Consider the following 26,619-nt stretch of genomic DNA (forward strand, 5'->3'; position numbering starts at 1 on the left):
TCATCGTAAACGGTTGATTGCTTGTGTTTATTTTACGTTGTGACTTAACGAGTTGGCCCATTATAATTGTTTTGACTTGTCTCGCGCATTTTTCGCTTATCGAGTTACTCTGTCCTCAAGGCTAAATGCTGCTACCATAGTAATTTGTTGGCATATTCATTATATATGCTTTCTTGCACTTAACATGACTTGTAGTCAGTTTAAGTAAACGTTTTCGCGTGGCGAGGTAACGACAATAACATGGGTGTTCTAGCTGTTACATACATCTCGTGTCTATTTGGTGTTAAATATATACAAGCTAATATGCACAATAACTTTGTATTTATCTCTTTGAAAACAGTAACAAAGAAATATTGATTCAATGTTGATTATACATTTCAGTAATTATAATATTATATGGTTATAGGGTAAAGCAACTACAATTATATATGTTTGTTCTTTGCTTATGTAAAATGTATTGATATAGATATCTTAAACAATTTTTTTAATTAAAACTTGAATTTTATAATGTAAGGCAAAATTAAAAAAAAAAATAATATAAAAAATATAACTTTGTTCATTCATTTAAATTCAGTACTGTGGGTAAGACATAGTTACGATTAACAGAACATTATATCTTTATATTTTCTAATCGTGTTTTTAACAATTTTAGTAATGCTCCTTTTGACTCTCTGTAAAAGAATAAAAACATGGATTATCTTATCCAAACCTAAAATACATTGAAATTAATATTTGGGGTAATTACACAAAAAAACTTAGTATTACCAAATAAATAAAACAGGTGTTTAAATAATCATGCCACTAAAATGACCGGTACATATGTCAAATTCCTGGTATGTTTCAATTTTTAGTCTTATTATGTCATTTTACCGTTTTCTGATTCGATAGTTCACAAAAATGAGAACCAGAATGACTAAAGTAAGAAGTATTATTATTGCGGATTTAACGTATTCTAAACTTGGTTGTGGCAGAGATGAGGAATTCTCTTCGTCTGAAAAGTAAGGAACAAATATTTTGGTGAAAAGGTTCAGTGTTACAAGTGCTTGATTGAATGGGTCTTATTTATCCAGCAAGATGAGGCAACTTTAAAGTCGTTACAACACAGGTGTTCTGTTAGATACACCTTGTGCTTGTTTACGAGTTACCATATATGCAACTTTGTAGAGGATTATTTTTGGGGAGATTTTATATTTTTTAGACAACCTATAAAGCACCACTCCATTGAAATAATTGCTGTTGTGTTTCCTCCACCCCCCCCCCCCCCACCCAACAATACGAGCTTCGCTGATCTCAAACCATTTTACTGAGGCAGCGCCTAATTACCACCATCGAAACAAAATAGAAATACTAACCATTAACTGGAAGACATGATCTTCCATCAGCAATAAGTTGGTATCCTTCATTGCATGAACACACAGCTGTATCGTCAACAATATTACAAAGGTGTTCACAAACTTCAGGCTGCAATACAGTAAAATACACTATTTTATAAAACATATTACTAATTTTTCTTAAAATAGTGAATCTACTTGAATGAATGTAACTTATTTTATCCTTGCCAGGCCACAATACGACAGTTGTTATTGGATTTTTTTATTTATTTTATGTATGACTGAAAGTTTACAACCAATTAGTTACCACTGGCTTGAAGCAATTGCCATTAAGTGTCTTGCCCAAGGACAAATACTCTTACAATGGAAGCAGCGACGAGCCTTGAACCCATTACCTCTTGGTTACCGATATGTTTTACACCTCGGACTAATTATAAGTTACTCAGTGCGCATTTTTTGATTATGATATTTTAAAAACCTGTTTTGAGGTTTTAAAAGTTGGACAACGTATTAGTGATCACGAGGTTGACATTCGCCCCACAAACTTTAGCCATTGAGCTAATGTACAACATCAAGGTTACATAATTATTAACTAATACATAGCGAAACTGTATCCTTTATACAGTCGTTCACAAAGTTGCATCTGTGATAGCTTCTAAGCAGGCATGAGGTGTATGGAAAAACATGCTTGGTATAACGACTGTTATTGCCCTACCACATTAGTATAAATAATTATTCATTCATAAAAGCTTACCTGATCACATGGTGATATCAGGGTAATTGGGCCAACTGTGTAAACATCTTCAGAAGATTTTAATGTTTCAGTTGCTCGTCTCCTTCTTGTATCTGGACAACTCTATGAAATAAAAAAAGCAAACATTAATAAAAGAAAAAAAAAGAAAACGTTATTTTTGTATTCATTTACAAAAATAGTTTAAAACTTACAGGTTTTGCACATCTCGAAACCGTTGAGTCATAAACTGTTATCCCGCAGTGGAAATATAAAGTGTTGTAATCGTTAAAAAAACGAAAGGCTTTGAACTTCAACTTTAATGCAGATTGATCATTGTAGATAGCATTGTTAGGGGAGTCTTGGGGGCATCTGTAATTAAAAATATGTGAACATTGTTTCAACAAATCTCCAACACGTTAAGTTGAGCACTCTGGCGCAGTTGGTTAGGGCGCCTGCCTCTAACCTATAGGTTATGGGTTCAAGGGTTGTCGCTGCTACAAATGTGGACTATGCGTTCTTGGGCAAGACACTTGGCAATTGCTCCAACCTAGTAGTCACTAATGGGTTGTACAAATTGCCAGCCATATAATAAAATATAAAAAAACATTTACCTAGAAAATTATATTTTTGTAACACGTAAGCTGGCAGGAGGTGTATGAAACAGAACACCTGTGTTATGACGACTATGGTTTTATGACCACGCAAGAATAAAGCACGGTACTGTAGTATTCTATTACGCTTAGTATCGATCACAGCCGATGAATACAGATTCAAATGGTTTATTATGAAGTTACACACTTATTCGGTTACAGTATTTTTAGAATCATAATCTATTGTCATAATTTCATACACGAGGCGATAAGTGTTGCACATTAACAATTTACAATCACTTGATGGCGTTAGCATTAAACCAAAACACTACAGGTACATTTATTCATTCAATCATTTTGAGGATTCTTATGGGATATTTGAACTGCCAGCCACATACTGAAACAAATTCGAACAATCATTCATAAAGTTACAAAAATATTAAAAACTATCGTTGTCTCGCCACACAAGGATGATTAAGTTAAACTCATTCATAAGTAATGGAAAAGATAAGATTTTCAGTTGTTTGGTAAAATTAAAGCTTATTTATCCTCGACATAGCGAAAGTTTTATGGCACGAGTGTTTTTCAAATATTTAAATATCAAATATAATATATTTTAAATTGTAAACAAACCCATGAGATATCATTAAATAGCGAGGTTTCGAGTTTGGATTTTTCTTATTTGTTGCCCAACATTCTGTTGCCTGTAAAAAACATTGTGTTTATTAATGCTAACTTTGCTAAATTTGTTAAATATATATGTCAAGGTATAAGATAGGTGGTGCATTTATGTTCGTTTTAGAGTTTTAACATTGGTGTTTTCTTATACACCAAACACACATGGTGTATTCATATACCTCATGTTCACTGTCGAGTTATAACATTGGTGTTTTCTTATACACCAAACACACATGGTGTATTCATATACCTCATGTTCACTGTCGAGTTATAACATGGGCGTCTTCTTATACACCAGACACACATGGTGTATTCATACACCTCATGCTTACTGTCGAGTTTTAACATGGGTGTCTTCTTATACACCAGACACACATGGTGTATTCATACACCTCATGTTCACTGTCGAGTTATAACATGGGTGTCTTTTTATGCACCAGACACACACCTCATGCTTACTCTCGAGTTATAACATGGATGGCTTCTTATACACCAGGAACACACGGTGTATTAATACACATCATGCTCTGTGTTAAGCTACATCATTTTAAGAAAGTTTTCAAATAAACCAAGACTACAAACTACTGCACACACACTTATATTCACACAGATTGAAACTATTACCTGCAAAACCATATTGTCTCCTTGGTAATCAAGATGAATCTTCATATAAATAAAATCACCTACTCTCAATGTAGGATTGCGTAATAAGTTTTGGTACATAGAGTCACTATACAACCCAGTTATAATATGAAAGTTTCCTGTTTGCATCGAGTTCTTTAGAGGTATTCGTCTAACGAAAAGAAATAAAAAACAAAAGCATTAGAACAGTGGGGTTTTAATGCAAAAATGTTTTTTACCCGAAACAGATATTTCTAACATATATACCTCGCAGGGAGTAAAAAATAGTTTTGAAAACATTTTAAAGCTTCTGCAGACCTATGAACTTTATTACTTCATGTGTTATAACACAGGTGTTCTGTTTTGTACACCTTGTGCTGCTAATGAGTTATAAATTACACATGTGCAACCTTGTGCAAAATTATGAAAATATTTATTTATAAAATTAGTGGCAGCATCAAGCCTTGGCCCCACAGTGTTAATTTGCTGATGAAAATAGAAACATTTTTTTTGAATTTTAACAAAAGTTAAGGAGGCACCAAACTTTCAACTTACATGATATTATGACTTTTTTCCACTTTCATCTCAACACTAGTTTGTAAATTCCTTTGGAAAACGCATTGAAATGTACTTGTTAATATTGTGCCACTGTATTTCATAACTCCTTGTAATGTATAATTTGTGGTGATCGATTCGTTTGACATCTGTATGAAAAATAGAAGCAAAATTTTGAAGGACAAAAAGTTTCTGGGCCAGAACACTACACTGTTTTGCCAAGCATTAATAATTAACGTTTTCTTCTTTAGACAAAAGTAAGACCGCTCACGAACTCAACCACAAGCAACTGACCTTATTCTTAAACTATAAAATGCAACGTCACGCCCACGAAATTAACCAATCAACAGCAGCACGCAAAATACAGGAATGTGCCAATAATGTAAAACGAAGGAATGCGGTAAACGAAGGAATGCGTAAACGAAGGAATGCGGTAATAGCAATTAACTCACGCTCTGTAACTTAACATAGACATAGAATAAAACATAAATCGCGCTCTGAATAGAGGAAATACACAGCTAAGACATAAAATAAATACACAACTATAAGAATTCATCACACTCCCCCCCACTTAAACACGTTTGTCCCCAAACGAATAACACACAAAATGAAATTACACCAATAATACACTAATACACATCATAGGTTAAACGTCGCGGTGGACGACGAACTCGACCAAACAGGGAAACATTGTCATTTGCTCCAACATCGCCACCGGGCAGCATCTCAGCACTCGACCGATCGCCGGTCTCTGTCCGTTCTTGTGGTGGTGTACGCGCATCACTTCTCTGCTGTCCAACGTTCACAGCGTCGCGTTCACGCGTCCAGTCCTCCGGTAAATGTTCGGCTTCATATTTGCGAAGATTGTCGGCATGTATTACTTTAAGACGCGCGGTAGCCGAGCCTTGTATCACAAAGAGTTCATTATTGAGCTGTTGTCGCACTAAATAGGGGCCAATCCACCCATGTCCCAGTTTTCTTCTAGCTGCCGGAGGGTAAAAATACCAAACCCAATCCCCGACTGTAAACGGTTCTACCACTTGCATGTTGCGGTCGTAGTTGCGCTTTTGGCGAACGGCGGATTTCTTTAACGATCGATGCGCTTCTTCGAACGAGTTTGTCAGGGTGTACTGCATGTCCTGGACAAACCCCGTGTGGCACCGAAACGTTCGCGACCCTGGTGGCGACCCAACCATCAGCTCTAACGGCAGAGTCGTTTCTCTTCCCAACATCAGTTTGTTTGGTGAAAACTTGGTAGATTCATGGCGTGAACACCTGTAAGCTAAACAAAGGTAAGGTAGGTGACTATCCCAATCGTCGTGGTAATCATTTACGCAAGTAGACAACATTTGTAAAAGGGTACGATTAAACCTTTCCACAAGACCGTCGGACTGTGGTCGATACGGCGTGCATCGGGTTTTCCGGATGTTTAACAAACGGCACATCTCTTGAAAAACGTGCGATTCAAAATCTCTACCCTGGTCCGAGTGTAAGACTTTTGGAAAACCAAACCTTAAAAAGAATTGTGTCACCAGGGTTTCGGCCGTGGTAGTCGCTAACTGATTCGGCAAAGCAAAAGCTTCGGTCCATTTTGTGAAATAATCCACAACAACCAAAATGTATTGATTCCCATTCTTTGTTCGAGGTAACGGGCCGAGAAAATCTATAGCTACTCGTTCCATAGGGCCGCATGAAATGTTTTGCACTAGTGGACGATGCGGTCGGCCATGGGTTGGTTTGCGTCGAGAACACGGAATACACCATCTACACCATTGTTTAACGTCTTCCGCTAATCCCGGCCAATAAAACCGACGACGTATGGCGTATATAGTTCGAGTGATCCCAAAATGACCACCCGTTCTGAGTTCGTGTAAATGGTGAAAGATTTCCCTTCGTAAACCTTGTGGGGCGACCAGCACTAACACTGGGGAATCAAAGTTATTGTCTGGTCTCCACACGCGATATAACAAGCCCTGATGTACCTCTAGTAGATCCCATTGCCTTATATAAGAAAGAGTTGTATCGTGCAACGCCAATTGCGAAGTATCCGGCGCGTGTTGGCTGCAACTTTTGTGCCTCAATATAAGAGAAATCGACGGATCCTCATTCTGCCAGCGACGCAGCTCATCGAGAGACCATTGTTCGAGCCAACCAGAGGCGTATTGCTCGCTCGGTCGGCGAGACTGCGTTTGCAATACCGAAACCACCGCCTCGCTTTTAGCGTTGTCGCAATCAAGACAGGCGTCCCGTTTACAGCGTTGCCTAGACAACCCGTCCGCATTTACATGCTGCCTCCCCGGCCTATGTTCAACCTGAAATTGGTAGGTGCCCAAAACCGAGAGCCACCGGGCCAACATACCCTCCGGGTTTTTCATAGTCAGCAGCCATTTTAAGGAAGCGTGGTCAGTGCGTAGTGTAAATTCTCTTCCCCACAAATAATGGCGAAACTTCTTAATACACTTTACCACAGCTAACAACTCCCGAAACGTGGTGCAATAGTGACGTTCGGTCTTGCTTAACGTGGAGCTACAGTAAGCAACTACTTTTTCCTTACCGTCCACGCTTTGAGCAAGTACTCCCCCAACGCCAGTGTCACTGGCGTCTGTGTCTAAGGTGAACCTTGCCTCGCGTAAAGGATATGCCAACACTGGAGCATATGTCAAAACCGACTTTAACTCGTCAAACGAAGATTGGCACGCGGACGACCAAGCAAACCGGACGTTCTTGTGCGTCAGTGCTGTTAAGGGAGCCGAAATAGAGGCGAATCCTCGAATAAAACGGCGGTAATAGGAAGCAAAGCCCAAAAAGCTGCGTAATTCTTTGACATTATGGGGCCTCGGCCACTCACCAACCGCTCTCGTCTTCTCCGGGTCGCAGCGCACTCCGTCGTGTCCAACTATGTGGCCCAAATATTTGGTCCTTCGGGAGAGAAAAGTGCACTTCTTCGGATTAAGCTTCAAGCCTGCAGCACGAAGGCGACGGAACACTACCTCCAGCTCATGTAAGGCAGTACTAAAACCAGGAGAAAAACAAACAATATCATCAATATAGACAACACAAGAGTTAAACAATAAACCAGCTAACACCCGTTCCATTAAACGCTCAAAAGTGGCAGGAGCATTAGTCAACCCAAAGCACATTACCTTAAATTGAAAGTGACCCTTCCCGGCTAATGAAAACGCCGTTTTCTCTTTGTCTACAGGGTCCATTTCTACTTGCCAGTACCCACTAGCTAGATCCAGTGTGGAAAACCACTGTGACCCTCCCAACACCTCTAACATCTCTTCTATGTTAGGTAAAGGATAGGCATCTTTTTTCGTGACAGCGTTAAGCTTCCTAAAGTCCACACAAAACCGCTGAGTGCCGTCTTTTTTTGTGACCAGTACAATGGGAGACGACCAAGGGCTTTGACTGGGTTCAATTATCCCTTCGCATAACATGCGCTCGATTTCTTTTTCCGCGAGCTGGCGCTTTACCCAAGACATCCTTCGCGGCGGTTGTCGTATAGGCTGTGACAGTCCAGTTACAATTTTGTGCTTTACAATCGCAGTCCGTCCAAGGGTCCCGTTACTCTCACGAAAAACATCTTGGTACTTTACAACGAGTTTAACGAATTGTGCCCGCTGCGTCGCCGTAAGCTCGGCGGGAATTAAACAGCTCAAGTGATCGGGAAGGGCCTTAGAGGAAACATGCGATACCTCAAGTGATGGTTTACTAAGTCGGCGTAATTGACCTGGATTGGTTTCTAAATTCACAGTTATGGTTTGAATCTGAATTTTCGAAGACATCAAGTCCAAATAGCACCGATTCCGTTTTAAAAAGTCGATGCCTATTATACCGTGACAACCGGATAGCTCCGCGACCAACATTGATTGTTCAAACCGGCGCCCTCCAATGTTAAGTGAAATACGGGCCTCGCCACAACAAGCTAGACTCTCGCCCTTCACGGTAATTAAACTCAAACTTGTCTCGCGCAACTGCGGCCGACATTCTTTTGGCACTTCATCAAACACGGAGGACTTATTAACAATGGTGGCCACGGATCCGGTATCGACCAGAAAGTTACAATTCAAACCAAGAAAATCGCAATTTATATAAAAACAGGATTCGGTTGTGGAAGATTTTCCGGCCGCCGCCAAAGGCAAGACTGGAGTGGGGGCGAGGACTCCAGTCCTTAGTGGTTTAAATGATTTCCAGTCATAAAACGTTGGTTCGAGCCCCGCGTGGTGGAAGCACGGTTTTGATTTGGACACTCTCGTTGCCAATGGCCAGGCGCGCCGCAAATATAACATCGTGCCGCTCCAGCTGAATTACTGCCTGTAGAACGATAGGTTTGATTCAGTTGCGGGGCGTCTACTGTAAGGCTCGCAATTAGTTCCATCGCGGCGTCGAGCGTAGATGCCTGAGACAACCTCACAGAATGCCGCAAAGAAGAATCGAGCAACCCAGCCGCGTACTGTTCTATCAATAATCTCTCCCCGTCTTCTCTCGACACATTAACATCCGCTTCTTGAAACAGCGACTGTAGGCGGTACGCAAAGTCTATTGGCGATTCGACCCGATCTTGTCTTGCCGTAAAGAACAGGCCACGACATTGCACCGAGTTAGACTTTTCATATTTTCGATTAAACGCTTTAGACAACGATTCAAAGTCCAACCGCTTAGGTTCCGGCAGACTGTTTTGAATAAACAAGGCTTCTCCCTTAAGGCAACACGCAAGTTGAAAACCCTTAACCTCCTCAGTCCAGCCATTAGCCATGGAAACATTCATGAAATGCCGTTTAAACCCCCACCAGTCAGTACCGTTAAACGTTTCCTTCAACTTAACGACGTCCTTGCGCACAGGGAAACCACTAACCTTTGTACCGTCAGCGTTCTCGGATTTAGCCCTCCTTTCGCTCCTGTTCGTTGGTAACTGATCCAGTCGATCGGTCAGACTCCGATACACTCTCGTAATACGTTCATCGAAATGGTCTTGAAGTTCACCAAACTTCTTCGCGAATTCTGCTTCCATCTCTTCCATGTTGAGCCCACCCAGGGACGCCAGAAAGAAGTGTAGCGTTTTCTTCTTTAGACAAAAGTAAGACCGCTCACGAACTCAACCACAAGCAACTGACCTTATTCTTAAACTATAAAATGCAACGTCACGCCCACGAAATTAACCAATCAACAGCAGCACGCAAAATACAGGAATGTGCCAATAATGTAAAACGAAGGAATGCGGTAAACGAAGGAATGCGTAAACGAAGGAATGCGGTAATAGCAATTAACTCACGCTCTGTAACTTAACATAGACATAGAATAAAACATAAATCGCGCTCTGAATAGAGGAAATACACAGCTAAGACATAAAATAAATACACAACTATAAGAATTCATCACAATATGTTCATTCATTCATTCATAATCAAGTAGTATGATAGTTGCAATAAGATTTTATTTTAAATTTTCAAACAAATACTTACAACAGAAACAGCACCACAGCTGTAAGCAGTGGGAATGTTAATTTGAGAAATGTATTCGCCGTTTGATAAGCGTATCATATGGGACTTGCAATGGGTGGACACGGATGTGAGATTTTGATCTGTAGGAGCTATGTAAACTGCATCAGGTTCTATGCCAGCCATTGAAAGATTACATGCCGGGATTCTGGGGTAGCGAAAATATGGTTAGTGAAATGAACGTAGCTTATTTGTCAAGTGACGAGGCAAGGACAGTTCAAACACCTTGTGCCTGCTTACGAGTTTTTTGACAACTGGATTTGGCTTGGACCTATTGACATAAATGTCTTGCCCAAGGTCTAAATTTCATTTAAACGTTTATTTTTTTAGTATGATAGTCAAGATCTTATATAAATTAGTTAAGAGGAGGAAATTAGTAGCAAAACCTCAGTCATTAAAACACACTATGGATGAAAACATAGTAACAAAATAAACTCTTTGAGAAAAAAAACATTGGGCACAAAAGGCAAATATGTCACTTTACAAACCTGACCGAGACAAGATTCAAAGAGCATGAGATAGTGACATCTAGTGATGATTTATCACTCAGTTGTTCAATAGCAAGTGGACTTAACGGCAAAACTGGACAACCAGTTTCATTGTATTCAACTGAAAAGTGAAATTATAGAATGAATGTAACATTATTCTTGGTTGGCGGGGCAACGACAGTTATTATAACTCGGATATTCTGTTTTATACACCTCGTGCTTGCTTACAAGTTACCAGATATATACCTTTAGGAATGATTGTGCTTTTAATTTTTTTCATAGGTTTAATAATTTAAGTATTCTGCACAATAACATGCGCTGCTAAAACTGTAGGGTCGTTGTCTATAATATCTTACGCCTGTATGACAGGAGAAATCCTTTTCTTTGCCCAGCAAAGTTTGAGTTAAAGCGAATATGAAGAGAGTTTGCATCAGTGTGGTAACTTCTGTTATTTTGAATTCCAGAATAACGAAACACTCGGCGGTTATCCTCAAAGAGCTGGAAAAAAATTGGAATTAGTTGAATGTTTATTGAATATTACTATTTGTTGCGTTGTATAACAGCTCTAACAGTTTATAATGTGGGTATTTTTCGTGTGATTGGTTACTGGAGATTTTTTACGCATATGCTGCACAAAAAGGCTATCGTGGCTTACATTACAGTTTTATTCTACATGGGTGAGGTCTTATAACGTGGCAAACCATGATACCTGAGTTTTAAGCCAGAGTTTGCTCTTGTCTTAAGGTTGTTTGAAATTAAAAGTAGATGAATGTGAATGTAACTTTATCCTCATGTGGTCCGAAAAAAGGACAGTAGTTATAACACAGGTGTTCTGTTTCATACACCTCGTGCCCGCATACGAGTTACCACGTGTGTAACTTTGTAGTAAAACACTAACCTGCAAGAAATCGCAGCATGGTTCTGTGTTTAATTCAACCACATTGACAAACAACACACCAGGACGTGACTTGGTTAAATTCCAATTGCAATACAAGAAGTCAGGATACTGGTTTGGGTATTGTGGAGATGTGAGGAATTGTAATGTTGAAGTGGCAACCAAATCCCCGCCACATCTCACTGAAATTGTCACTTGAAAGTTATAACTCAGAAAACAATTAAAAATGCCGCTTACAAGTTACCAGGTACATAACTTTGTGAATGATTGTATTTTTATATTTTTTAAAAAAAAAGCACCCAGGCAATGACATTCACTGCTAAAATTGTGGGGTTGAGACTTGAAGGCAATAGGACATACACCTATACTACTGTGCTGTTAGGTTTATTGCAATTTAAAAGAGATCAGGGTAGAAAAAGTAAGGGGTTCAGTAAGTGCAAATATATCTGTAAAACTTTACAAACTTAACAAAAATCAATGATTTTTTTGGGAAAAATTTGAATTTAAAATTGTTATAAGTTTTTTTCTGATAACTTTTACCTCTACAGCTGCGTCTGTCTGGATTGAGTTCGAAGCCTGACTGACATTGGCAAGTGAACGAGCCAGGTGTGTTGATGCAGTCACCTCCCTCACTAGTTTTGCATATGTCCCAACTTGTACATTCATCAATATCTGTAACAATGTATTGCAATAACTATAATTAATTGCGTGAATCTGGTCTGGTGTTCAAAGAGTTTAACAAAATTCTGTTTGAAGAAGAGACTGACGATGCCATTTAGGCAAAATATTTCTTTTATTTAACAGTTGGTTGGACATAATTTTTGTTGTTACATTCTCTTAGAACCAAATCCTTAATGTGTAGCAATGATAGGATATTGTCATGAAATCAAACTAATATGCACCAGCGTTGGCAAACTGGCTTTTGTTTGATATAAGATTAAGTGTTATATACACATCTTTAAAACCCAGTATATATATATATAAAATACTTTGCTTCTAGTCTGTTAAAATATTTATTTTTTATTAATAAAGAATAGACTCAAACGTATTTTTTTTAAATAAAGGCTTATAAATTATGTATATTTAGCTTCAAGTTTTCTAAAATGACATAAAATTGTTCTTCATATTTACCTGTGCAATTAGTTCCATCATATGTATACCCATTCTTACAATAGCAGTAATAAGATCCTATGGTATTAAAGCACTGCCCAGGGTGTATACAACGTGGTTCATTTGTGGTAAGACATTCATTGATATCTGCAAAGCAATACAGAAACAGAAGATAAAAAATAACTTCTTTAAATGATAGTTTCAATTCATAGATGACAATTCTTAACCACAAACCTTAATTAACAATGATATTGGGCCAAATCTCATTCCTACTAACCCCTAGCTTTTACAGTAGGCAACCTATTACTAAACATTGGCTTGAAGCTATTATCGTTAGGTGTCTTGCCCATGGACATGTATGTTCACAATGGTAGAAGCATTAAGATTTTAACCCAGTAACCTGGTTATAAGTTGAGCACTCCAACAATATTACTAATGGTGCAAACAATTGTTCTTTTGCTTGTTAATATTTTTACTAAATTTTACTTTACCTTCACATGATGTTCCATTACCAGTATATCCACCATCACATACACAAGTGTGGATGCCATGGACCGTTAAACAGCGAGCTTTTTCACTGCATTGTTCAGTACAAGGCCACCAACCTAAGAAAATACTTTAATAACAGTTTTTCTGCACATGAAACTGTATACATAATTGTTTTTCCCAACATGGCCAACACTTCGAACAACATATTAGTAAACACTGGGTTGGGACATTTAGTGTAAAGTGTCTTGCCCAAAAACACGTACGCTCCCACACACAATAGTAGCAGCGCAGCCAGTAAATTTTGGTAACGATGCACGCACTATAGCCACTGTGCTATGGTGCTGGTTCCATGCAGTGTCTTTACCTTGTGCTTGCCACAACCCACCAAAAATGCAACAAATATCCATATTTTTTTCTGAATAAGTTTGCTGCAAACTGTAGAGTATCTTGACCAAGAAAATCAACTTTATTTTAAAACCATTTTAAAACGCACCTCTACAAGATAAAAACCCGTCTCCCACAGTACCAGGATTGCATTCACAACGATATGAGCCGGGTGTGTTGATACATGTCGCATTCGAATGACATATGTTTTGAAGGCACTCGTTATTATCTGAAATAGAATGGTTTGTTGTGTTCATGTATTTTAGTCCAAGGTTTAGGTTTTTAACTTTTCTATGTGTATGAGGTATTATAGCATGTTGGGGGTTTGGAACCAGAGATTTAGGTTAGAGTGGTAATGACGCTCAGCGTGCTACAACCTATTAAGGTTCACTGGAATCAATGTTTATGAAATGTTTTGCTGAGGACATATAGCCCTATCACAAGTTGATCATCGAACCTGGTAGTTTTAATTGAGCCATGGTGCTCGTCAGAAAAAATGGAAAAAATAATAGATACCATTATAAAAGACTTACCCTTGCAAGAATATCCATCTCTGCTAAGTGTATACCCATGTGGACAACTACACGTGAAGGATCCAACAGTTTTAATACAAGTTCCACCAGTTAAAGAGCAATTGGCAGCAACCCCCTGAGGTGAACATTCATCCGAAACTGAAATGGTTTACCAAAGTCACACATAAGGCTTTTTTTGGGAGGGTTACCACTTAAATATATTATAAAATAATAACATTGGTAACTTTTCAGTATGCAACAAAACACCTGTATTCCACGCTATGCCAGGATGAATATTTGTAAATTATAATAAATTTAATATTGAACTCACAAACCTAATTCATAACTTGCTACAAATCCAGGAAAGGTGTATCTGTTGTTGGTGTAAAATCTTAACAGCAGCCATCCTTGTGTGGATACGTAATATCTTGATATGGAAAAATAAACACCACGTAGATATTCGTATTTCAAACCATCATATATCTGTGTACAATGATATTTAACAACAACATAACATCCTGCCTTGACTTAGAGATAATGGGTTCAAAGGTTGTCGCTGCCACCACCGTGCGTATGTGTGTCAAGACACTTAATGTCCATTTCTACAACTCTGTGGTCACTAATAGGCTGTCCAAATTATCGGCCATACATAAAACCCCCCCAAAAAGGTTCGGGCCACAGTTGCCAATTACTCGTCCCATACACCTTGGGTTTTACTGCATAGACCTTACCGAATATTCAATGTAACTAATTTTGTCGATATATAACTTTTAATGTGTTACAGCAAATATATAATAGTTGTTTTAGAAAATCTTTTACTTACACGAAGAAAGTCACAGCAAGTTTCCGATTTGAAAAAAGTGACTTTAAACTGAACTTGGTATGAAGGATCAGCTGAACTAATGTTCCATTTACATTCCAAGTTGTTGGGGTATACACTTGGGTATAATGGTGAGGTAAGATTCTTTGGAGTGAATGTTGCAGTCAGGTTGCCACCACAAGCAACTGAAAAATGAAAATAAATGAATGTATCTTATTTAACCTTCCTCGGTGGGGCAGTGACAGTCCAGTTCTTAAAAAGTGTTTTGTTCACACATCTTAAGAAAAAACAGATAAGTTAAAGAAAACAGATGAGTTAAAGCGAAAACAGACTAAGTCATAGCGAGCACTAAAAGTAAAAAATAACAGATTTTAAGCTGCTTTGCATAATTGTGCTCTGAAATTATTTCTAGTTTTGAATTAAAAATCATAAAAATAATTAAACATATTTGTCATAGTTATTTTAGAATTGTTTACCTTTACATAACTTCTGATCCATTGTAGGTTGATATCCATCTCTACAGTTACAATAATAAGAACCACGAGTGTTAACACAAGTGCCATGGTTGTATCTTGTGCATTCATATGCCTCACCATTCGTACATTCATTTCTATCTGTATGATACTATGTGTTGGTGCCAGGAATAATATAGTTAAGGTCCTCGGGAAGCCAAACGAACATTGCTTCAATTTGGTTTCATGAATGAATTGTTCAAATTGTTAGCCATAAAGACAAAAAATACTCAAAAAGTTATGTCGTATCTCATAGGCAGGCACGAGGTGTATAAAATAAAACACCTGTGTTAAAACAACTGTCTTTTTCTGACCATATGAGGATAAACAAGTTTCATCTATTCATAATAGCAAACAATCTTTCTTACCAACACATACTGATCCAGTAAGATAATATCCAGGTTTGCAGTTGCAATAATATGAACCGATATTATTCACACATTCTCCACCTTCATTGGTGCCATTGTTGCAATAACTCTGATTGTCTTCATCACATTCATTCACATCTAGCAAGAAAAAAAATTAATTAATTTGTATTGGAAAAAATAACAATTTTTGCACATTCTGCCACTGAAAGAGCATTTTTACAATTATAACTGTACTGACTGCCACACTTTGTGTTGGTGACTTTCATGCAAGCTTGACCTTAAAACATTAAAAGAAGTACGCCAACATAACATAAATAGTTTTTATTTGCACAAGATTTTAATAACTTACAACAAAAAAAGTGCATTTTATAAATACCCTATTATGGCAGTCATTGTATGTTATGACACAATTACAAATAAATTGTTTAAAATTTTACCGGTGCAGTTATGTCCATTCCCAGAAAACCCTTGATTGCAAACACACACAAACTGATTTAAAGAGTTTAAGCATTGAGCATTTATATCACATGATGAAGTACCATTGCAAGGTAATGAACCAGATGCGTCTAAACAATTGAAGATGTAAATTTTGTTTTTAAATTGAAGTGGGATAGGACACAGTTTTTCTTAATCGTTTTTTTCTCACATGATGTGTTTATACACCTTATGCTCACTGTCATGTTATAACATAAGTATCTTCTTATACACCAGACACACATGGTGTATTCATACACCTCATGCTCACTGTCGAGTTATAACATCGGTGTCTTCTTATAGCCAATAGACCCAGAACACGATATTTTTACCTCTGCAATTGTAGCCATCTCCCACATATGATGGCTTACACATACAAGCATATGAGCCTTGCGAGTTAATGCATTCGGCATCTTTGTGGCAAACGGAGGTTCCAGAACATTCATCTATGTCTAGATTAGAGAAAATTTAGTTGTTTATTATTTGTGTATAGAATATATTGTACGGCAACGTGGATGTAATACACAGGTGTCAAATTGCACGCCACAGAAAATTGCTTTATACACCTTGTGATTTTGTGGCGATAATGTATCCAGCCCAAGACATAAACGGCCACAATAATAGTATAGAACTATTACTACTTTCCCTGTGTTTATAAAGGTTTTGTGCCCATCACTATATAGTATCAGTTTTTACAATAAGCCCAAGAATAAGACAAACACATCACCTATGCATTCCTTGCTTTGGTTCACCGACGTATACCCACTATTGCATCTACAGCGATATGAATCGACTTCATTCTCGCAAGTACCAGCAGGAGAATGGCATTTCATGGCAGCTTGGGTGTGGCACAAATTCGAAACTAAATATAATTTAACGTTTAAAAATAAATCAAAGTGAAAACATTTTTAATTTTTTTTAAGTGATTTAATTATACCCACAAATTTAGGTTTTCTAATGTTGTTGTATACACCTCATTCTCACTACTGGGCATAACATAATAATAAAAATAGCTGTTCCAGTAAAAACATTCTTATTACACCAATGCTCTATCTGCTGTCATTGCATGTCTCCTGTATGTAGGACCAAATGTTGGTGTAATAACCAAAATTACCAAAACAGCTGTTTCTAACATTGCAAAATCAGTTGTTATTTAATTTCCACAATTACAAAAGAGTTAAATTTTCTGAATCTGTTCGTTTCACAACAAACTTCAAAAACTTATAATTTTTTACACAGCATATGCTGGCACTTTTAAAAATTTCAATAAAATGCAAATTATTCCTTAAAAAATATTTAGTAATAATTTTACATTAGGGTATATAAAAAAATTAGGTTATATAAAAAAATATTTAATGAACAAACCTAAACTGTAAGTTGCAACAAAACCTTTCCTTCGAACTGACCCATCAGAATAGAAATGAGCATTCAGTGAACCATTGAAGGACGTGTGTCGAACATTTCTTAAGCTCCCTCGTAACTTATAATCACCAATTCCACTACCATTCGATAACTATAAAAGAAAAAAAAGGATTTTAAATTTATTCTCTTTCTTTGTTTATTCCTGCATTAAAAAAATCGATTATTACACACACTTTGTCCGCCCCGTGACAAAGTGGTTTGCGCGCCTGCCTGTATCCAATATTTCTAATATGAAATATATATAATAGGATATAGGAAATATATTTTAAAAAATGAAGGAACTGTATATAGAAAATATAAAATACTCAATATCTGTACTTACCTGTAAATAATCACAACACGATTCTGTTTCCAATTCAACAACAGTAAGTTGAACTTGATATTGAGGAGAAGGGGAAGTTATATTCCAAATACATTCAGCATTATTTGGATATTGGGATGGATAAAATGGACTTGTAATATTTTGAGCCACCATGCTCGCTGTCAAGTTGCCACCACATTTCACTTAAAATTAGAAAAAAAATGTTAACACCTTTTTGCGGCAAAGTATATTTGGTGAACAAATTAACATTTTTAATAAATGTTTTTGACTGACAATTTAGAAAACTAGTAAAAAACCACTACCAAGTATCTTGTCTAAAGACACTTATGTCCAGAATGGCAGCGATGAGCCTTAAGCCTATAATCTTTATCCTATGCCCTTGAACCTGCTAGAGTTTAAATATATTATCATCTGGATAAAATGTTCAAATAACTAACCAGTGCAAGATTTTCTATCACTTGTTTGTCTATATCCGACACTACAGTTACAATAATATGATCCGTGGGTGTTAACACAAGTGCCATGGTGGTAACTTGTGCATTGATAAGCTGTTCCTTGCCTGCATTCATTGACATCTGAAATAGTATTTTTAAATGAATAAATGTGTTTTATTCATGCTTGGGTACAGAAAACGATAGTCTTTATAAGTCAACAAACATAAACTGCCTGGGGGTAAGGACTAGGGTTAATGTACCCAACCTGTCAAAAATCCAAGGTTTAGTACCCTACCCACATAATAAAGAATTGTGATCAAAGAAAATAAATAAAACTTAGCATACCAATGCATTCGCCATTTGATAATTTGTATCCATTGCTACATCTGCAGTAATAGGAGCCCCATGTATTAATACAGTAACCGCCGAATTCAGGAAGGCACCTTTTTTCTTTGGTGGTGCTGCACTCATTAATAGCTGTTAAAAATAAAAAGTTTGACTTATTTAAAACAACTATTACTTAGTTACCACTGGATACGTGTAATTGCCATTAAGTGTCTTGCTTAGCAAAGGTATAAACATCAAGCATTGATTCAGTAACCTTAAAGATAGACCTAACCAGACTACGTTGTATAAAACAATCATCTACAAAGTTCTTTCTTTGGTTCCCTGTTACCCTGCATGGGATGTTTACTTTTGAAATATATATTGCTGATAAATTCACAATAGCGGAACCTTATGTGTAACTTAAACATTCTTACTTTGGCATCGGTGTCCATTGCCCTGGTACCCCTCAACACATAAGCACAATGATTGATCACTTATATTCGCACACCGCGCATAATGATGGCATCTATACACTTGATTTACATAACATGGCAACGCTTCTGATATGTCTGTGATAAATTTGTAAATAAATATTAGAAAGCTTGACCAAAAAAAAAATTAAGACAGTTAAGACAATCCATTAATAATCATTGGGTTAAAGCAAATGCTGTTAAGTATCTTGCCCAAAAGACACAACATGTCCACAATGGAAGCAACAACGAGTCTTGAACCTGTAATCTCTGGGCTAGAAGCAGATGCACCAATAACTACTGTGCTGAACTACAAGGGTTTAATTAATATAAAGTATGTTATAAAGAATTTAATGGTGTGGCGAATATGCATATTTCTTCCAACAAATTGTAAATATGTTTTTAACTGTAAGCGTGTTTTAACTGTTGTTTTGTCACTATTTCCTGTCTTTTCGTTTAAAATATTTCTAAATCTTCGCTACCGTAATCGAAGAGACAAATAAAGTTATTATTATTATTAATAATACAGGCAGTGACTTAGCCACTTAATATTTAATATTATTTTAATAAAAATAAATTTAATTTTAACATCAATATATTATTTCTTACTTTTACAAGGAGTAATCCCACTGCCGTATGTTCCATTTGGGCATTTACAATAAAAAGAACCAGGCGTGTTGATACATACAGATGAATTGTGGCAAGGGTTGTATGTATTGCATTCATTTATATCTGAAATATTAAACATTTAACACAGTTTCGTGTTTTGTTAGAAAATAAGAAATTGGCTGCAAAAACAGAATTATGTATTGGACCAGGCATATTGTAATTACTTTTGGGTTCTCTGGTAAAAAATCGTTAATTTTATTCCAACACTCTGCCTGCTATACCGTAAGACTATACGCTAATAAAAGTACAAATTAAAACATAAATCATATTAACTTTTACAATAACATCCAAAAGGATTTGTGAACCACTTTAGTAGGTGACCCAACCAAAAATGTTGTTTTCCTTTTTGTTCACAAATCAGGAAGAAAAAACTAACATTTCTGCTGCTAATTGCCCTTTTTTTATTTTAATTAATTCGATTTTTTCTACTGTATTTGAACAGATAAATAACATAAATGTTATAACATAAGATAATTAACATATTTTTATATTTATCCCCGTAAAAACGACAGAGAAGCATATATCATTTACAAAAAAAGAAAAGTAAATTAACAGCAAAAAGGGAGTCATTGAAACACGCTATGAATAAATTATGTGGGAAATAGCTAAATTAAAGCATAGCTGTTGCACCCATGTTGTGCTGGTTAAATAATGTCCAATACGAAAACCAACCTGTGCAAGTTAGGTTTTTATTGGTGATAAAACCACTTGGACAGTAACAATAAAATGAGTCGAATGTGTTGACGCATCTTCCACCACTGATCTCACATTTGGACTTGAAATCTGCTGGACATTTATCTCGCACTGAAAAAAAATGGTGATATTTTTAGCTATACATTTATTTTATACAGTCTATTTGAGAAAATCGATAAATACACTCCAAAACCTGTAACTTTGTTTATACATAAGTTTCACACAAAAGTTACCACTTTAAAACATATATATTATCATACACATTCAGTTGTAGCTTAACACTGACACCTTAAATTATTACCTTAGAATTTTCTTAGAATTAGTATTTGTACATTCAGACTCATACACTTTCAATTCTACATACCTAAAACATAAGATGCAACAAATCCAGAATTTGTTACAGAACCATCTGCATAGAACTTGGCGTTTAATTTCTTATCTGCTGAAATAAAAGTTGTGTTTCCACCACCTAAGTTTCCTTTCATACGATGGGTTCCGGTTCCATTTTCTACCTGAAGTGAAAAAGTAGAGTTTAAGCAAATGTAAAGGTTACCAAATAAGAAGTTAAATTTCTTTTGGCCAGGGAAGAATGAAAGCTACATTTTTAATTGTACTTCTGTTACAGCTACATAATATTTCTCTTAATGGAAAATCTGTCAAAAAAAACAAATGGATTCACAGAAATATTTCGGTAAGAAAGGTAAAGTGATCGGAATAACGACTGGCATTTTTTTAGCATGATTCGTGAGAATGGATTATTTTGGTTGATTGTTACGTTATGGGTATATAGAGCCAATACATATGGTATGCAATAAAATCTTCATGTAATAAATCTAAGTTGCCATATAATGGTGTATGTCGTAAAGTGTCTTGTACAAGGACACATACACCAACAGTGATGACCATAAACCCATGTATATGACTGTGTAAACCCCCCTCCCCTTTAGTTTAGGCTACAGGCAGGTGCACTACTTTGCCACAGCACCAGGCTGTTTGGCAGCAACAGTAGGAATGATTATATTTAATAAGGCAATGACTTATTTAAATATCTGTACTTACTTGTAAGTAATCACAACACGATTCTGTTTCCAATTCAACAACAGTAAGTTGAACTTGATATTGAGGAGAAGGAGAAGTTATATTCCAAATACATTCAGCATTATTTGGATATTGGGATGGATAAAATGGACTTGTAATATTTTGAGCAACCATGCTCGCTGTCAAGTTGCCACCACATATCACTTGAAATGTAAGAAAACGTTTTGACAAGAACACATGATATTTTTGATAGTTGTTTACAGTTTTACACACACTTAACGCAATTTGTGGGTAATTGGTTTTTAGACTTTTTGATATATTTTTTGTATATGACTGGTAACTTAGTCAACTTATAAGGAACTACTGGTTTGGAGCGATGGTAACTCAAGTACGTAACATAAATGTAGCAACCAGTGAAACCTGTCATTGTTAAATTTAACATTTGATAATCTTGATGGAAATAATCTTTAAAACTGCCTAAAAGTATTTCTACAAAACCAAAAAACGTAAACATATTTTTCAATAATATACATAGTCTTTAATATATATTTTTATTTACCTCTGCAAGATTTTCTATCACTTGTTTGTCTATATCCGACACTACAGTTACAATAATATGATCCATAGGTGTTAACACAAGTGCCATGGTGGTAACTTGTGCATTGATAAGCTGTTCCTTGCCTGCATTCATTGACATCTGAAATAAATAAATAAATTAACCTATCTTACCGTGGTGGACAAAAAAAAAACGCAGGAATTCGCAAATAGAAATTAACACACGCTTAGTAACTTAACATAACAATAAAAGAAAAATATTTAGTTATAATTAAATAATCCATCACAGCAGTGTATATGTACCTACCAGCGCATTGACCATTATCAAGCCTATAACCATTATTACATCGACATGTATAAGACCCATAAGAATTAATGCATCTTCCGCCGTAAGTAGTGTTACATTGTTTCTCTTTGGTGAATTCACATTCGTTCACATCTAAAAATTTAAAATAACTTACACAATTTTTTGAAAGTTAAATATTATTTATAAATAAACTTTATTTTCCAAACCTGGTTCAAAGAAATCTGTCTGTGGGACTCGTAAAAGCAAATTTATAACTTAATAATACAATAAAACAAACAGAGTTATAAACCCTATGTATAAAAAATAAAAAAGCTCCAAAAAAATTCCCTAAAGTAACATACATGGTAACTGGGAAGCTGGCCGAACTAGAAAAAAAAAAAAATTAGAATACCTTGACATTGATGTCCATTGCCATAGAATCCAGTTCTGCACCAACAAACAGACTGGCCACTTATGTTGGTACAACTTGCATAGTAATTGCATCTATAAGAACCTCTAACATAGCAAGGCAATGCTTCTGATATGTCTGGGTTAAAAAAAATCGATGTAAAATAATGTTAACAATATAATTAACTCTAAATCAGGGTAAAATGTCGAATGTAACCAATTTTATGTGTACCTAATAACTGAAAACCCCATTCGGAACCACTGAGTAGCAGCAAAAGTGTCTTGCTCAAAAACACATACGCCCACAATGGTAGCATTGGAGAACCTTGAACCCATTACCTCTGGGTTACAAAGTAATCACTTTCCCATGTCACTGGACAAATTTGCAAATGCAATATACTTTAGCTCTGTCTGTTTGCATCTTTGCTTAACAGCAGAACAGAAAGTTGTTTCATGCCGAAACTTGAGTGCTATGTCATAAGTTGTCACCCATTTTTAAAAATTTGTGGTTAAAGGCACCTGAGGCACTTCTAACATTATGCCTATGTATTTTTTTATATTAACCTGAAATGTCCAAAAAGAAAGCAGGGAAAGTCAACTTACTTCTACAAGGCAGAATACCAGTTCCATATAATCCGGGTGGGCACCTGCATTGAAATGAGCCATGCGTGTTGAAACAGCGGGCACTGGAGTGACATGGGTTGTTCACTGTGCACTCATTTATATCTACAATGATTCAATTCGTAAATGATACAAACATTGTAGGAGAAATGGCAATAATAAACACTACAGCAATCAGAAGTATTCCAAATACTACCCCCTTTTACTCAATGAAAGAATTGTGGCAGCTTTAACTTCCAGCTTTACTCAATTTGAAAGCATGAATGTTTAAAATACCTGTACAACTGCCATCTGTTTCCAGCATACCAGTTGGGCATTTACAGATAAAAGATCCAACACCATTATGACATTTGCCGCCACTTGTTGGACAGTTTGAAGCAGCTCCTGACAAGCATTGGTCCAACACTACAAAATAAATCAAACCAAAAACTGAATTTACAATTAAAAATATTTTAAATCTTAAATTAAACCAGGGGCCTAACTATTTAAAACAATACAGTACATATGTTAGGAATACTAAATTATGGACATATGTTAAAAACACTAAAAAAACTAACAGTTAGTTACCTAAAAGGTGACATATATGGTAACTTGTCAGCTGTAACAAAATATATGAACTAATAATAATAATCATAATGACTTTATTTGTCTCTTCGATTACGGAAGCGAAGATTTAAAAATATTTTAAACGAAAAGACAGGATATAGTGACCAAACAACTGTTGTAAAAACACGGTTACAGTTAAAAACCTATTTACATTTAGTTGGAAGAAAATAAGCATGGTCAGCACACATAACGGACAAACAAGCCAATTATTTTAATTAAGTTAAACTTGGGTCCTGATGGAAAATCAAACCCCAAAAAGAAATTCCACCAATATTTCACAGTGAATAGTTTCAGGGGCACATTTGTAAATTGCAGAAGGAGGTGCATTACAGTAATACACAAGAAATTAATACTTAAATAAACATCCTACCCAGTTTATACGATCCAATGAAACCGGAACGACTAACAGAGCTGTCGCTGTAAAAGTAAAGATGAAGTGATTGGTTTGACGAAACAAATGTTTGTGTTCGATTTGTCAGACTTCCCTGTAATTTCACGAGTTCGTTCTCTGTGCCGTTGTTGATCTGTTTTAAAAAGGGTAAACATAGTTAAATGTTACTTATTCAGAATTTGTAAAAAACAAATACTCTGTTCTCTTACACTATGACTTATGAGTTACCATGTTTGTAACTTTGTTGGTATTTTTATTTATTTATTATTTCGCTGGGCCAGAGGCAAGTGCTTTATCCACTGTGACGCAAGATATATTAAAATTAATGCACAAACTGTTACTGTCTGTAACCCATGGCCATAAATACAATGAATTAATGGAATGAGTATTAAAATAGTGAGGTTTAAATATTTTATTGTGGATGTTTTGGAAGAAGTAGAGCAGCAAGAAAAATAACTAGAGTGTTACATTAGTTTTTTATATTTTGTTCTAAAATATTTTGGGCAGATTCTCTGTGATTTTATGCTAGTGTTATAAATTTTTTTTGTTAATCCAGAATTAAAGTACCTGAAGATAATCACAGCAAGTTTCCGTCTCAAAAGTTTTTAAAGTCAGTTGAACTTGGTAGCGAGGATTATTTGAAATTAAATTCCACCAACAGCTAGAACTATGAGGGTACAAGTTGGGATAATTTGGTGAAGAGATATTAACAGGGGTGTGAGTAGCATTTAGGAGCACATTGCATATTCCTGGAGCTGAAAAATATGCAAAAATATAAGTTACATACGAACATAAATAGAAAACTAACAATTTAGTTTGTCAACAGAAGTGCTAATTAGTGTTGTAGTGTTTTGAAGGAATAAATGCAACTTATTTATTCTGACGTAACGGGCAAAGATAGTCAGTGTAACACGAGTGTCCTGTTTAATACACTTCATGCCAGCTTACGAGTTAACTTGAATGTAACTTTGTGGGTGATTTTTTTGAGAGGCAGTGAGGGGGGGTAGTAATGTATGGCTGACGATCTAGACAACTCATAAGAGACCACTAAGTTGGAGCAATTGCAAGTTAAGTGTCTTGCCCAAGGACAAATATTATTTTGAAAGAGAAAAGATAGGTTAATAAGTAAACTACTAGACTACATTGAAACTTAACTTTATGATTTTTTCTAGGTGTTTAATGCTTAGAGCATGCGGCAATAACAAAACAGTAACATAAAACTTACCAGTTGTCGTTGCGGTAAAATTGTTTTGTCCAAAACCTTTAAAATAAAAAGTAAATAAAAGAGTATCTATTTACTTATTTCTAGTTACATTCGTTATAGGGAAATCCCCACAGGCGAAAAATTACCTGACGTAATCAAGAACTGTGACGTTGCAATAAAAACAATCAGCGCTGTCAGCCAAGTCATATTTTAAACAAAATCGACCTTTTAAACATCCAAAAAATATTTTTTAAGGCTGCTGCTAGGATTAACTAACGCTATCTTTCTTAAGTTTAATCTCTTCAAGTTAAAAAAGAACTCGAAACAATTACTGTAACAAAAGACTTAGCAGTTCCAGTTAAATACAGACCATGTACCGCCTCAACTGTTTATAAATAGATTACGAACACAACAGGTAGTTGGTTTTAAATAGAATTTCGCGTTACATTGTATAAACATTGAGCTGACAAACAACATCCGCGTGTTGACTACTTCTTATTGTTCATACTGTGATTCAAAACACCTGGGATGATGCGCCTTATTTCTACAACTGGCTTAGTTAAAGCAGTGCTTCTCAGCCCTTAGTGGACTTAATTATTAAGCATGAGTTAAAAGAGTTTTGTTCCCATTATATAAAGTACTTTTCGCAAAACATTTTGTAAACTGACCTAAAATAAAAATTTTTTTTAATAGTTTGAATAACAAGGATTTGTGAATTAATCTAGTAAATTTAACCTGTAAATAAATTAAACAGCCACCCAACAGTAACTTCGCGGGAAAACCCTTGCGGTTGAGAAACACTGTGTTTAAGCAATATCCGCATAAAATAGCACAAGTCGATGATTTTACGGGATATAGGGATCCTGTATTCGAAATGACTCACGCGTTTTATATGTTTAAGTTGTATATATTCCACATAAACACTGCTTGGTGTAAACAACATACGCATTTAAGATACCGCTACGAGTCTATCGTATTTATAAAGTCAGCCTCTGCACTAACTGACGTTTAGGCTACACTAGTTTCCTATATATATATATATATTTATATATAGTAGGGCGTGGAAACATGGGACACATTTTCGTTTTATTTTCTCGTCCCATGTGGTAGTA

The 26,619-nt window shown here is 36.0% G+C and overlaps 1 protein-coding gene across 2 annotated transcripts; it reads right to left on the reverse strand.

Moving 5' to 3' along the window:
• Positions 1 to 324: 324 nt before the first annotated feature.
• On the reverse strand, positions 325 to 26,107 carry LOC149726338 (uncharacterized). 2 transcript variants are annotated; one of them, XM_089889817.1, is made up of 41 exons: positions 25,654 to 26,105; positions 25,529 to 25,564; positions 24,871 to 25,058; positions 24,283 to 24,436; positions 23,583 to 23,711; positions 23,289 to 23,411; positions 22,690 to 22,824; positions 22,299 to 22,430; positions 21,996 to 22,133; positions 21,458 to 21,639; positions 20,763 to 20,910; positions 20,378 to 20,509; positions 19,646 to 19,768; positions 19,001 to 19,135; positions 18,585 to 18,716; positions 18,243 to 18,380; positions 17,806 to 17,987; positions 17,427 to 17,574; positions 16,789 to 16,923; positions 16,394 to 16,513; positions 16,025 to 16,153; positions 15,588 to 15,725; positions 15,184 to 15,321; positions 14,711 to 14,892; positions 14,223 to 14,370; positions 13,909 to 14,046; positions 13,485 to 13,604; positions 12,994 to 13,107; positions 12,524 to 12,649; positions 11,933 to 12,064; positions 11,396 to 11,574; positions 10,854 to 10,995; positions 10,498 to 10,618; positions 9,974 to 10,157; positions 4,509 to 4,657; positions 3,957 to 4,125; positions 3,288 to 3,358; positions 2,277 to 2,433; positions 2,086 to 2,187; positions 1,353 to 1,461; positions 325 to 991 (listed from the first exon to the last, which is right to left on the reverse strand). In XM_089889817.1, the coding sequence occupies exons 1-41, from the start codon at positions 25,712 to 25,714 to the stop codon at positions 867 to 869; spliced, it is 5,544 nt and encodes a 1,847-aa protein (XP_089745943.1). In that variant the 5' UTR covers positions 25,715 to 26,105; the 3' UTR covers positions 325 to 866. The 2 variants fall into 2 exon arrangements, with proteins under 2 accessions (XP_089745943.1, XP_089745944.1); XM_089889818.1 differs by lacking the exons at positions 17,806 to 17,987; positions 18,243 to 18,380; positions 18,585 to 18,716; ... (2 more) ...; positions 20,378 to 20,509; positions 20,763 to 20,910 and having other exon boundaries at positions 25,654 to 26,107.
• Positions 26,108 to 26,619: the final 512 nt, after the last annotated feature.

The sequence above is a fragment of the Ciona robusta genome, chromosome 12 (assembly GCF_009617815.1).
Source record: "Ciona robusta chromosome 12, ASM961781v2".
NCBI lineage: Eukaryota > Metazoa > Chordata > Ascidiacea > Phlebobranchia > Cionidae > Ciona > Ciona robusta.

What these genes read in the sequence shown, in the direction of transcription:
- LOC149726338 (XM_089889817.1), bottom strand. Translation starts at nt 25,714, where the DNA reads ATGACTTGGCTGACAGCGCTGATTGTTTTTATTGCAACGTCACAGTTC. An exon ending in CAATGGACATCAATGTCAAG is followed by an intron (nt 22,431 to 22,689) that starts GTATTCTAATTT and finishes TTAAATTTTTAG; the next exon opens with ATGTGAACGAATGTGAATTC. An exon ending in CAATGGACACCGATGCCAAA is followed by an intron (nt 18,717 to 19,000) that starts GTAAGAATGTTT and finishes TATTTTTAACAG; the next exon opens with CTATTAATGAGTGCAGCACC.